This window comes from Zootoca vivipara, chromosome 3, assembly GCF_965207765.1.
Source record: "Zootoca vivipara chromosome 3, rZooViv2.hap1.1, whole genome shotgun sequence".
Lineage (NCBI taxonomy): Eukaryota > Metazoa > Chordata > Lepidosauria > Squamata > Lacertidae > Zootoca > Zootoca vivipara.
The window spans coordinates 103305357-103319346 of record NC_142586.1 but is presented as its reverse complement, the minus strand read 5'-3'; the positions used below and the strand labels follow the sequence as shown (position 1 = coordinate 103319346).

The 13990-nt window shown below is 44.3% G+C and overlaps 2 protein-coding genes across 2 annotated transcripts in view; both read right to left on the bottom strand.

The window, feature by feature from the left end:
• NPHP1 (nephrocystin 1) overlaps positions 1-9863 on the bottom strand; it is a 38884-nt gene extending 29021 nt beyond the window's left edge. Inside the window, exons 1-9 of the mRNA XM_060273063.2 lie at positions 8270-9863; positions 7392-7465; positions 5562-5622; positions 5049-5185; positions 3314-3542; positions 2239-2340; positions 1418-1518; positions 525-567; positions 32-116 (exon numbers count right to left, since the gene is read on the bottom strand). Of these exons, the coding sequence (XP_060129046.1) occupies positions 32-116; positions 525-567; positions 1418-1518; positions 2239-2340; positions 3314-3542; positions 5049-5185; positions 5562-5622; positions 7392-7465; positions 8270-8341 (904 nt within the window). The 5' untranslated portion in view covers positions 8342-9863. The remainder of the gene's footprint in view (positions 1-31; positions 117-524; positions 568-1417; positions 1519-2238; positions 2341-3313; positions 3543-5048; positions 5186-5561; positions 5623-7391; positions 7466-8269) is intronic.
• Positions 9864-10073: 210 nt separating this feature from the next.
• On the bottom strand, positions 10074-10952 carry MTLN (mitoregulin). The gene is made up of 2 exons (XM_035111094.3): positions 10741-10952; positions 10074-10394 (listed from the first exon to the last, which is right to left on the bottom strand). The coding sequence occupies exon 1, from the start codon at positions 10926-10928 to the stop codon at positions 10746-10748; it is 183 nt and encodes a 60-aa protein (XP_034966985.2). The 5' UTR covers positions 10929-10952; the 3' UTR covers positions 10074-10394; positions 10741-10745.
• Between the last annotated feature and the right edge of the window lie 3038 nt (positions 10953-13990).

Genomic DNA, 13990 nt, shown 5'->3' with positions numbered 1-13990 from the left:
ATTTAATAGAGTAGTTTTACAAAATTCCTACCTTCTTCCAAGAGCTGTGCAAGTGTGGAAGGTCGGAATCCTGCAGGAACTGCTCCCATAGTTGTCAGTGCATCTAAGGTATTATTCTATTGAGAAGAGAGATAACTCAACCTTGATATTGCTTCCATTTATCAGTTTACTTCTGGGTCCATATTAGTCTTTAAGTAGCAAGTCACTGAACGTCAAGTACTTTGAAGAGCCACTGGATGAACAAGCAGAAACACTCTGCAGCCGCAATTCTTTACATTATATTACCTAGAAGTAAGCCCCACTAAAACACAGTGGAACTTCCTTGTGTGTAAACATGAACAGGACTGCACTGTTCCTGCCCTGATACTCAGTTTGCTAACTTTGCTGTCCATAGTTGGACTGTTTGAAAGAGGGAGTACCATATGAAATAAGAGTACCAGTTTGGCTGTCTGGTTTTGTAAGAAAAACCAAGCAAAAATATCAATAATCATGAATGGTATGGAAATGATAAAACACAGACTTACCTCTGTGATGGCCTTTTTAACAGCACTCCAGTGTGAATCTGTTCTGTAGGTAGCATAAAAATAAGAACATAACACAAAGCTGATCCACAAATCAATTAACTGCAAATATATAGACGGGCAAATTGGCACTCAATATGTGATTATGGTGATGGGTTGTCAAATGACATACTGATGGTCCCACTGGGAAAAACCATTTAATCTATATTCTGACCATGTGGTAACTGAGGCTGGAATCTTTATTTAATTCAGTTTTGTGGCTAAGGCAGCCTTGGTTTTCACACTATTTGCCTGCCTTTCACTACCATGTGAAAGTGATCTGATCACTGTTGTACCTATTTTGTCAGCTTGTTTGTTTGATTTCTACACACACCCCTTCCACCCAAACAGGAACCATGGGTAGTGTACAGCACAATTTAAACGCCATTATAAAATGTTCCACAAGAGCAGTAACAAATTGAAGGCACAGGTGTTCTTAAAAGCAACAGTACCAAATGTACGGCTGCTCTGCTATAATAATGTTCTGAAGTTCAGTAGAAATGAAGTTCCTTAAATGACATTAAATAAATTATTCACTTTTTGCATGATTAGTTCTTCAGGATTCTTATAAATTCCTGTTCAGGGATGCCTTCCCAAACTATCACTACTGCAAACCTCGGCCCAGTATACCTAAAGGAGCATCCCCACCCCCATCGTCCAGCCCGGACACTGAGGTGCTGCTACCGAGAAGGCCCTCTGTCTGGTTCCCTGTAACCTCACTTCTCGCAATGAGGGAACCGCCAGAAGGCCCTCGGCGCTGGATCTCAGTGTCCGGACTGAACGGTGGGGGTGGAGATACTCCTTCAGGAATACAGGACCGAGGCCTACATTTCCACTCACAGTTCTGGTCCCTTTACCTTTTCAGAATGTTGGCCCCTCCTTCCGTTTCATCTGTCACCTCTATATCTTCCTCGGTTTCCTCTTCACTTGGTTCTTGGCCCTCTTCCACATCTTTCACCTACAAAGTTGATCCATTGCAACAGTCAATAACATTCTATATCTTTTTTATTTTAAAAGGGAAGCTGGGTGATCTTATGTTGCAGTAGAAGTGGAAATTCTTGCTTCAAATTCTTGCTCCTTTGTGAATACACCCTGGTTTGGATCCTGGGTTGCTACTGAGTATTTATTCTGATTTGTTTGGAGGGAAGTTAGCTGACATTGTGTCAAAGTAAGTGTTGTTTCCAGTGCATTTTCCTGTCACTTTCTTTTATCCCAAAAAGTCCGTTTGAATTTTTTTAAGAGTGTGTTGCCCAAGACCTCCCTATCATCTATAATTGCACAACCTGAATTTGCCAGGATGCGATCGAATCTTACCTGAAAATAGCAACAGTCTGGAACCGCCCTAAGATGTTATGTTTGGCTGGGTGTCTCAAGAAAGCAGTCTGAAATATTTGAGGAATGGCAGAAAATATCTACCAGTTGGCATGCTACTGGGTTTTATTTCTATAGCACTAAAAATGCCATCCCCACACTCCGCCCCACCACAATCTTGGGAAAGATAAAAGCTTTGCAGTTATTTTCCATATTGCTGTCCAGATGGCTGCAGCAGCCCATGAAAAGATTATTTCACCCCTGCTTTCACCTAGAGGAACACTGCAAGCCCACTAAGGTGGAAAGATGCCAACAATAACATTAAACATGGAACTGAATAGAAAGAGAAAAGTAGAAGCATACCAACCATAAGGTAGGTTTTAGGCACAAGGCCCCTCTCCCCTTTGGAGTTTTTAGCCAGCCACCAACCGTCAGGCTTTTTCTCAAGGATAAGCAGAACTTCGCCTTTCTTCAGTATTGAAAACAAAGAGGGAAAGAAACTACATTAATACACAAGGGTTTAAAGATATTCTGTGCTGAATACATGATGAAAGCAGAGGCCTAGTGGTCTAGTTTGTTGCTTCTACCCAAAGTGACTGCTATTCTTATATTTCTACCAACTGATGCAAAACATTACTGAGGAAGATACTAGAGTTGGGCATGTAAATACTGAATGGTTTACAGATGCTCTCCAAATTGAGCTAGCTGCTATATTGGACTTCCAACATCACACATATAAAAGCTTGATCTTGAATCCTGCCTCGTTGCTACAATCTAGAGAGACACTCTGGGAAGACCAAGAAACTGAACCCAGGATAGGCCTATGCAGGGGATGGGCTAACCTTGATTCTCAATGTTCACATTTAATAGTAGGGGACAAAAGAAAAAAAGCTACAACTAGGAAGGCAGAGGTGAGAGATGGACGGCAGGAGAAAGCCTCCCCCCACCCTAGAATATGGACTCACCAGGCATATATTTAGTACCTATAGCAATCAAGATATTGACCTTTTCATGTGAGAGTAGTACACTTGGAGAAACACTGTAATAGGGATAAAGCCTTATCCTCATGTATAAGGAGGCTCCAGGGATGGAAGTGCACTGCTGCTCTCCTCTCTTGTACAGTGCATACCTCTCTCCAGCTATAACAATGATAATGGTCACCTGTTCCTATTAGGCTAGCTGGCATCACGAGCCAACTCTCACATGCATAGCAGCATTAATTGACTTTGTTACCCTAGGGAAAAACCATCATTGATAGAGTCGTGTAGCATAATCAAATAGAGTTTTTGGACACTGCAAGAAGGCATCAGAGTGGGATTGGTGATGACTGACTTATGCAATGTCTACACCAAATGAACAATCACAAACAAATCCTACACAGCTATAGTACTTAGTGAGATATGCCCACATAAACTAATAAAACAGTATTACATTTTACTTACTTTAAAGGTCAGGTCGCCTTCTTGCTGTGCAGAAAAATCACCAAGAGTGATAAAAATTTTAATAGCTGAATCATCTCCGAGTTTGTCTTCATCTTCGCCATCCTCTTCATCATCACCATCATCCTGTGTACTTTCTTCTTCATCATCATCATCTTCCTCCTCCTCCTCTTCCTCTTCACTTTCTTCATTTTCTTGTAGTGTTTTTGGGCTGTCCTTCCTTTTTGTATTGCTAACCCAAAAAGAAACAGAATCCATCACAGTCTTTTGACAACTGCTTATTCTAATCAACCACTGACACAGACAATATTGTAAAGAACTTCCCCTTTCTTGTTCCAGGGGTATAAGAAGGACCAAGTGTTTCAATAATTCCCCAATTTCATATTTTGAATACAGTACATTAATATTTCTAAGCTGTCTCATCCCTTAACTTCGGGGTAGGTAACAATTAACAATTATGTCAGATAAAGGTAAAATTATGTAGCAGACAAAGCATCAATGACTATGCACCTGTAACTATCATATGGGTGGTGCTGTGATGTAAACTGAGCCTCTTGGGCTTGCCGATCAGAAGGTCGGCGGTTCAAATCCCTGCGACGGGGTGAGCTCCCGTTGCTTGGTCCCAGCTCCTGCCAACCTAGCAGTTTGAAAGCATGCCAGTGCAAGTAGATAAATAGGTAACACTGTAGTGGGAAGGTAAACAGCGTTTCCGTGCGCTCTGGCTTCCGTCATGGTGTTCCGCTGCACCAGAAGCAGTTTAGTCATGCTGGCCACATGACCCAGAAAGCTGTCTGTGGACAAATGCTGGCTCCCTCGGCCTGAAAGCGAGATGAACGCTGCAACCCCATAGTCGCCTTTGACTGGATTTAACCGTCCAGGGGTCCTTTACCTTTACCTTATAAGAAAGTTTTATGTTGATAAAGATGCCCATAGTCAGACTTGAGCAGGCATGGGATAATCCAGCTTGATTAATAAAAACCTGTTTTAGAGTGCAATCCTGTACACACTTATCTGGGAGTAATTTCCACTGAACTCAATGTGACTGAAGCTGCAAACCTAACCATAAATAGACAGAAGTAAGTCTCCTGTGTGTGGTGAGAGCCAGCGTGGTGTAGTGGTTAAGAGTGGTGAGACTCATAATCTGGGGAGCCGGGTTCGCGTCTCTGCTCCTCCACATGCAGCTGCTGGGTGACCTTGGGCTAGTCACACTTCTTTGAAGTCTCAGCCCCACCTACCTCACAGGGTGTCTGTTGTGGGGGAGGAAGGGAAAGGAGAATGTTAGCCGCTTTGAGACTCCTTCGGGTAGTGATAAAGCGGGATATCAAATCCAAACTACTACTCCTCCTCTTCTTCTTCTTCTTCTTCTTCTTCTTCTTCTTCTTCTTCTTCTTCTTCTTCTTCTTCTTCTTCTTCCTGAATTCAGTGGGGCTTACTGCCAGGTAAGTAGGGTTAGGATTGCAGCCTTACCTCTGAGCAGACATCCACAGGTTTGTACAGTGGTACCTCTGGTTAAGAACTTAATTCGTTCCGGAGGTCCATTCTTAACCTGAAACTGTTCTTAACCTGAAGCACCACTTTAGCTAATGGGGCCTCCTACTGCCGCCGCACCGCCGGAGCATGATTTCTGTTCTGATCCTGAAGCAAAGTTCTTAACCTGATGTACTATTTCTGGGTTAGCGGAGTTTGTAACCTGAAGCGTTTGTAACCCGAGGTACCACTGTACTGTTAATCTACTTACATGCTGGAGTCCTTGGTCACATCTTCCCGGCTAAAGATTACTGTAAGTTTATCCAGCTGCTCAGAAAGCATTAACAATTTTTCTCCTTCTTCTTCTTTTCTCTGATTATAATTTCCCACAGGGGCAGGCTCATCTGACTGCAAGATAACAATACACCAGATGTTTTGTAACACTCTTGTGTACATTAGGATTTGAACTAAAATATCAATCTAGCATGGCCTGGCATTAATCACATTTATGGAAAATATGCTTAATTACAGGTAAAGATTCACATGGTGCTTTATACTTTACAAAAATAGTGACTCCTTTCACTTTGGGATACGTTTACCAATAGTATTATATATACAGCTGTCTAAGGAAGTTGTATACATTACAACGAATTTCAGTTAACCACTGAAGGATGGACAGGGTAAGTGCAGTAATCTCAGGTCCTACCCTGACAGAGTATTTTCCTGAACCTCCTCTCCAATTTATTCTTGTGGAAACAAGCAGCACTGTGCCTTAAACACTTACTTTCTTCAAGTTCTGTAGAGCAGAGATATTTTCATCAACAGACTTCTTCAGCTCCAAACATCTACAACAAAAACAGTACTTGCATTGTATATACTGCCTACACGGCCACAAATACAGGTGTTGAGCCCCCAAATCTGCAAATGCTCAGTTCCAATAGATCAGTCACAAAATTTCCCATTCACCTCAAGGTTAGCATTAGTGCCACTACAAATTACTTCTCTGAATAGGGAAAGACAGTGGACATATTCTCTTCTGGTGCAGAGGGAGAAAGTGTGTGCACACTGAGACTGGGTGTCATCAAGTTGCTCTATCTCTCTTGCTGAGAAAACACAGCAGACTATCTCAACTGTTCATTCTCCTGGAGGATCTGAACCAAGTGCTTGGCCAGGGATGAGGGAAAGTAGATTATAGGCATCTGGTGGGCCACATAGTACCTCCTGGTACTTAGTATCTCCTGGTACTAAGTCTGCCCAAACAAGACAATTCCATTCCTAGGCAGGAGCACATGCTCAGGGTCACACCTTAAAGGTATGATTCAACTGTCAAGGGGATCCTAAGCATCTCTTAACAGCTAAAGTAGATGGGAAACCTGTTGCCCTCTAGATATTGTTGTATACTAACTCCCACAAGCTCCAACCAGCATTGCCAGTGATCAAGGATGATGGGAATGGTACTCCAGCAACATCTTGAGGGCTATAGGTTCCTCATCCCTGAGATAAAGCTTACATAATCACCATTCAGTGATCGTGAGTATGCACTCTCGGTTTTCACAGATAGCACACACTGGCAGACAATGGACATTCTAATCAAAAAAATAAACAGCCAACATGAGATTGAAATCAGGTCACCTTTATTTGTCTTCTAGATAACCCACTGGAGAGGGGCCAGATCCATACTGCATGAAATACCACACTATCAATTCCTCACCTATAATGAAAGTCCATGCTACATGCCACTGGGGAATGCAACAGGACCTACATGATGTTTGAGAGGCCAGCTCTATAACAATGGAGAGGAGGGCTATCTTTACCTTATTTAATGCCACTATTCATCCTCTAGCCCCAGCAGTCCCTGAGGGGACCCATAATTCCAGCCAAGATGCACATGAACACCTCACAGAATGATCATGATGATGATAATTTTATTATTTATACCCAACCCATCTGGCTGGGTTTCCCCAGCCACTCTGGGTGGCTTACAGCATATACTAAAACATAAAACATTAAAAACTTCCTGATACAGGACTGCCTTCAGATGTCTTATAAAAAATTTATGTAGTTCTTTATCTCCTTGACATCTGAAGGGCTAGTGTTCCACAGGGAGGGTGCCACTACCGAATGCAACTGAATGTAACAATAATGGAACTGAAATAGCCACAACAATGTTAGGGGGCTGGCATGTATGTGTGTGGGGGTGGTAAAGGAAGAAGCAGCCAGCTATCGGAGGCTTTCATGGCAACCTTCACAAGTACTATATTCACTTTTCCCAGAGTTTTGAAAATAAATCTCAGCACAACAATTGCCACTGTCTACATTCATGAACAACTTTGCAGAAATACAAATTTATGACAAACCTCTAATGCAAACACATCAGCAAATAAGTCCCACTGATCTCGATTAAAGTAATCGTTTTTAGGATTGGATCTGAAAATATTTTTAGATTTGCAAACAAATTTGTTTACATCCGAGGAACCAACAAGTATCAATAAATGTTGCTGGTTGCACATCTGACGTCAAATACATTTGTATTATGCTTACAATAAGGAGTTTGTGTTATATATATACACACCACACACACACACACACACACACACACACACACATACATTACCTCTGACTAAGACTTTGCTTCTTTCCAGAGTCCAGAGCCCCCTCTTCCTTGCTTTCTTGGAGCAAAGCATTCACCTAAAATATCGAATAACCAAGATTCACTTTGTCAAACAATAACGAAAGAATTTGCGCATTACTGTACTTTCCGGCGTGGGATTTGTGGCTCTCCAGAGACGGCTGGATTCCCAGTGCCCGTCAACAAAAGAACACAAGTGAACAAAGGAGAACCTACACAAACAAAGCTGACATCAAGCCCTACATACCGTATAGTAAGCAAAACAGAAACATCGTCACTTAATCCAACCCCCATCCACCCTCCCACCCCCTATCTACCTCGTTTTCCCTCTTTCTTCTTAGTGTCTTAACAAATGAAACTGATTTGCAAAAATGATACATGTAAAAATATGAGAGACACTGCACACACCTTTGTAATTCAAGAAATCTTTAATAAAAAAATCATTAAAAAAAACAGAGCCAACAGTCAGGGCCAGCTAAAGGCATTTCGACACCTGAGGCAGACCCCAAAAGGGTATTGTCCCCCCTCTCTACCAGGGAAGAAGCGGGTGAGGAAATACTGTATCTACATCAGGAACAAGGGAGGAGGCAGAGAAGAAAGATCTTCTTGGGATCTGACGTCCCGCTTGCTCCTGCCACCAGAGGCATCCACGTTCACTTTGTCTCATGGGTGAGCCGGCCCTGCCAACGGTCAGGGCGAATTAAATTTCGAGTCAGAGGAGGACCGCAGGCTCCCCCACCTCTCTGGCTTACGCCTTTCCCCTAGCCCCATGCCTCTCGTTCCCTGCAATTAACGGTAGGACCGGGCAGGATCCGCTTCCCGCCGCGCCCTTCCTCTCCCTGCATCCCGTTTTCCCAGCTCACCTGCTCCCGCAGCTCCCGGCCCCGGCGCAGCGCGCTCTGCAGCGGGCCCGTCCGGCCCCGGCGCCCGGTCATACCGCCAGCCGGGCAAGAAAGCCCTACGAGGGGCCCGCCTTACACGGAGGAAGAAGGCCGCAGCCGGTTGCCAAGGAGACTGAACGCTGCGGCGCGAGATTTATAGCGTCATCCTTAAGCGCCGCGATTCCCGTTACGAGGAGACGAACAGCGACGCTTCTCTGGCGTCCAACCGAACTACATGTCCCAGCATGCAGCGCAGCCGAGAGATTAAAAAGGGCGGGGGGCTGCACACCCCGAGCTGCCCATGCAAACGGTCCCATTGATGATTTTATCGGCATTTTGTCCACCACCTTTTAAAGTGTGCCTTCCTCTCCCAAGGATCTATAATTCCATGGGTCAGACATTTACCAGGTACTATGTGTTGCTTAGGTGGAAACCAGAATGCTGAAGTGCTAGAAAGCCGATTTAATACGTAGGTGTAAACAGGTCATACTATTAGATAAAGCAGCTGCAGTATTGGGGTGACACGCAATGCATAAACTACTAGATTGCATTTTTTCCTCTCGTGACATTTATATATGACTAACTAAAAGGTGCACAAAATGCTCACCACATTTCCAATGCAGTCTCTCAAGGTTAGGTTATCTTACATAACACCCTCTCACGTAACTTTGGAAACCTTATCTTCTTCGCCATAACCATTTTTCTTTAGCAAAAGAAGAGTTTCCCTCTTCTAAAATGCCATTAGGAGGCTTCTCATCACAGGTTTTCAGTGCAATCCAAAGTACTGTATGTCTAATCATAAGTAAGTCCTATTAAGTTGGGGGGGGGGGGTTACACACAGATGATTGGGTATAGCAGTGGTTTCTAATTGATGGTCTACAGACCCCAGGGGGTCCTCATAACCCACCCAAGGGGTCCGTGGCACCATCCACGTAACAAAAACTACCATAGAAATATCAAAAATTTCAAAAGTAGAGGGTCCATGGCTTCACTTTTGATCAACAGGTTTTTAAGTACTTAGCTAGTTGGGAACCACTGGGGTATAAGATTGCAGCACCATTATACCCAGCGTCATCAGATGTGTAAATGAAATTATATATTGTGGATATAAAATGTGTATGTTGGTGTGTATACACACACACACCAAGTGTTGTAAAATATATAGCTATCTCACCTAGCTGATCTGCAATCAATTTAGGATTTGCTTTATACCAAGTCAGACCACTGGAACATCTAGCTCAGTACTGTTGACACAGAACAGCAGCAGTACTCCAGCTTCAGACATGAGTCTTTGCCCAAGCCCTACCTAGATATGCTGGCAACTGAACTTGGAACCATTGAGCTAGAGTCTCTCCTCATTAGCTGCTGCACTTCATACATAGCTCAATTACCTTTTCATAGGCTTTGCTTTAACTTTAGCCGGTTGGCTTTATCTGGCTTTATCTGGCTTGTACTGACTCTGGTACTTTAAAGTGTATGGTTTTGTTTGTTTGTTTTAATGCTGTGAAGTGCTTCAAGAGCTTGCCCCTGTTTGATAAGTGGTTTGTTACCTGTAAGTAATAAATTTATAATTTGGTCTATCACCCAGTCCATTTATGTAGTCAATGAGAAAATTATAACCTCCAGGAGATCATGCCACAGTAAAACAGTTCAGCTCTGTGGGTTGATTAATGAACTGCGACCCAACTTTACCACCATTTAAGCAGGAGGGTTAAGTTTTCACAACTAAAGGGCCTTAGAAATAAAGCATGCCTTCATTCTCTGAGCCAACACAATTTAACTAGAATAACTTGTTAAAATAAAGTTTATTTAGTCACATGCAGACACTTGTTATCAAGATTCAGTCATCATAGTTCAAGTGTCAGACAATGAAACAAATCACTTCTTCCAAACATGGCACAAGAAGTTGACCTCATCAAAGCAGACCACAAAATTTCAGCGTTTGTATTGATGATGTTCTTCCATACATGTTGAGCTTCTTCAGGTATCAGTCTTATGGAGTAAAATAACAGAAGCATTATTCTTGTACGTGTGTGTTTTCTCAAAGTCTATTAAATGTCAATTAGATTTGATCCAAAGGCTTGCTCTGGCTTCTATTTGCTCCTGGCTGTTGATAGAAAGAGAAACAAAATAATAATAAAAATGATGTTATTCAGGTTTCTTCAAAATCAAAAGTGGATACATCTAACATAACTGTCAAGTTTTCCCTTTTCTCGCAAGGAAGCCTATTCAGCATAAGGGAATTTCCCTTTAAAAAAGGGAGACCTTGACAGCTATGACATTTAAGCAAATGAAAGTTGGGTAGCCAACTGCTAGGTTGGCGTTCAAAAGCCAGCAGTCCTCCTTTTAAAAAGCAATGAAAGGGGGCATGACCCTTCCCGGCCACCACTCCCCCGAGAAGCCATGCAGAAGGGCATGACCCTTTCCGGCCACCATCCCGCCGACGTCCTCACCCGGTTTACGCCAGGTCCAGCTTCTTCTGCGTGGCCGCCAGCTGGTCCTGCAGCCGCTTCTTCCGCCAGTCGAGGTAGCGCCTCCGCGCCCTGTTCGCCTGCCAGCCCACCAGCACCCCCGAAGCGAAGGCCAGCAGCACCGCCAGCTTCACAGAGTGCTCCGAGAGCGGCTCCGAGCTCAGCGCCATGTTTCCCACCGTCCGCCTACTACGGTGCCCACGGAGGGCCAAACCCTTGCGCCGGACCAAAGGGAAAGGGAAAAAAATGATATATATTTTTCCGGCGCAGCGCCCACTAGCGGTCAAGCGTAGGCAGGCACACGGGCTGCGATGCTGTGCGATGAGCGCTTTTCATCGGCAGCGGAACCGGCTGAAATTCAGTAGGCTTCCTTCGGAGTTAAGCCAAGGCTCGGGCCATCGAAAGAGCTTTTCGATTTACTGCTCTGAGGTGCCATAACGCTGAACAAGAAAGTACTAGAAGTAGTAATGATTGTTTGTTTTTGTATATTTTTGTTTGTTTCAAGAATAATACATAGCTACAGAAAATGTGTTCAGCAGTACAGATATTTGCCATTTTTCAGTCAGTAGTTGCTATTGCAAAGGTTGATGAATTCAATACATCATGTAACCATAAAACATAGGAATATACTGCCACAACCCCCCCCAATAAAAGACTTAGTAGTAGTAATGTTTTTAATTTTATATATATTTGCTTTTTACTTGCCTGTAACCTTTTACGATTTTATTGCTTAGTTTTAAGTTTTTTATATTATAAAGTGCTGTAATATATCTAGTTAAGGCCATGCCGATCTTCCTTTCCATCGCTGTCTTCTCATTCTTTTATAAATATAATTTTATTGATTTCCAATATATAACAACAATTACAAAAAAAGGGGTGGATGCAAAAGCAAAATCACAATTTCCACTCCTCCAGGACAGATCAGTCTACTTGAGCTGGCCAAAGTCCGATCTCTGATTTCAGTGGTTGCCATTCTTCAGGTTATCAGCAAAGTATTTTATAGATGCACATTTCAACAAATTTGCCTACATCATTTGTATTATTCAATGCATGTAATCTCTTTGTTAATTATTCAGTAATAACATGGCAAAGAAGCAATTCTCAGGATACACACACACACACATACACACATTGCACAAACAGAAAAATAAGTACCTAACTGGGACATTCATGCAAGGGCAAATAAGACACCATCTGAAGCAACCAGGGCCGGCTCTAGGTAGACCCCCGGTGGCGCAGGGCACCACGGCGCCGGCCCGCCAGGAGGGCGCCGCGAGCTGCACCCGCCCGGTCCGCCGGTTCGACAACTGCGCTGTGCCTGCCCGCCCGCCGCGGCGCCCGCCCACCGCACTGGGAAACGGGGCGGGGGGCGCCGGAGGGATTCGTCGCTCCACGGCTCCAGGGGCGCTTAAAACGGCCCTGGAAGCATCAGGTGCCTGTTTTCTCTTTTCCAAATGGTGTTTTCCCTACTCTGTGGTATTCACATGGAGACAAGTATTATACAGTTTCTCATTCATTGTCGTCCTCCTCCTCCACATTGTCACCCAATTTCTTTGCCAAGTCTCCAATGGCGATGCCAGGATTAGTGGATTTGATCTTGGAGTGGAATTCTGAACAGAAGAGGAAGAACCCAGACGGTTCCCGTTTTGGGGCATTGGGGTCCACCTCCTCCTTCTTACCCACCTTTTGCTGGTCCGTAATCCTTCGTTTCTCTATCATACCGCACTTTATCAGCTTTAGCCATCTCATCAAATTTCCCCTTCTCTTTGCTTGACATGGTCTTCCGCCTCTCTGAGCACTTCTTGGAGAACTCTGCAAAGCTGATGGGAACTTCTGGGTTCCTCTTTTTGTGTTCTTCACGGCAGGTCTGAACAAAGAAGGCCTAAGCAGACATCTTCCCCTTCAGCTTTTTTGGATCACCTTTAGCCATCTTTAATCCCTGTATTGTTCACTTTAACCTAAGCGATAAGCAGGGGAAGATAGCGAGACGCACACACGACACACCAAGACTCAACGCTCGTAGTTGGGGCTCAGCCTGTTGCCTGGGACTTTATATGCCAATAGCAATACCTCAAAACCAACTTGGGGGGTAGTAGGCAGCTGGTGTTGATCCCTTAGCACTGGAAAGAGTCACTATTCACCACCTGGGCCACCAGCTCCAGCCTCTGGACCAGCTGTAAGGGAAGCCCTACATAGAGCACATTACAGTAGTCTAAACATAAGGTTACCATCCCATGAGCCCCAGTGGCCAAGCTGTGCCTGTCCAGGAAAGGGCGCATGTGACGCACCCATCAAAGCTGGCGGCAGCTGCTCTTCACAATGGAGAAGACCCTACCTTTGGGCTGATGGATTCCATTGCTGCACTCCTTTTCCTGAGAGAAGTTCTGCTTTCCTAGCAGGGCAGGGCAGCCATATCCTGGAACGGGGGAATACCCACCTCCTCCAGCTTCTATTCTCCAGTCACAGTCCCTGCCTGTCATCCTCCTGTTCCCCCCCCCCCCTCCATACTCATCTGACTCAACCTGCCATTCCACACCTGGGCCAGTCATGCGAATCATGACAACCGAAAGATGCAGCAGATGCAACAGTATCCCACTGTCCTCAACAATGTATTCACAAACTGACAAAGCTCCACTTTCCACTGCAGATCCACAGCTAGTTTACATTCCCACTCCTTAGGTGTTAATGTTCCTCAACAAGACACTCTCAAACACCATCTCTGGGTGCCCATAAAGACCGCTTGCCCCTCCAAAATTTTTGAATTGTGGGGTTTTTTAAAGCTCCTCCCCCCAATCACTGGACCTGGGCAAAATCAAAAGGAAAGTGCAGGCACCCAGCCACTTTACACTCATAACCTTCCTTTCCCTCTGGGCTCCACATGAGCATACATTCTCTGTGTTTATGTTTGCTAGTTGTGTTTTGCCTGCTTCTTTTTTTTCTTGGTTTGGGATGTTTTGCCTGTGGTTTTGTTTGGGTTGTTTAGTTGGCAGGGACTATTTTCCCTTTTGGGAGGAGTGTTCTCCTCCTCCTCCTCCTCCTCTTCCTCCTCCTCGTGGGGGGGGTGTAGCTATTTTGCCTATAAGTGGGGTTCTGGGAATCATTTATTTTTTCCCCTTCTGTGAATTTGCACCTACAAATGGGATAGATTTCCAAACATGCTTCCCAGGCCCAAAAATGTTGGGAACCATGATGCACGCTGTTCAGAAACCTGCTTTGCCAATTCATTACCTCC

Excerpts from the sequence above, each read along its gene's own strand:
- MTLN (XM_035111094.3), bottom strand. The coding sequence starts at position 10,928 with ATGGCGCTGAGCTCGGAGCCGCTCTCGGAGCACTCTGTGAAGCTGGCG.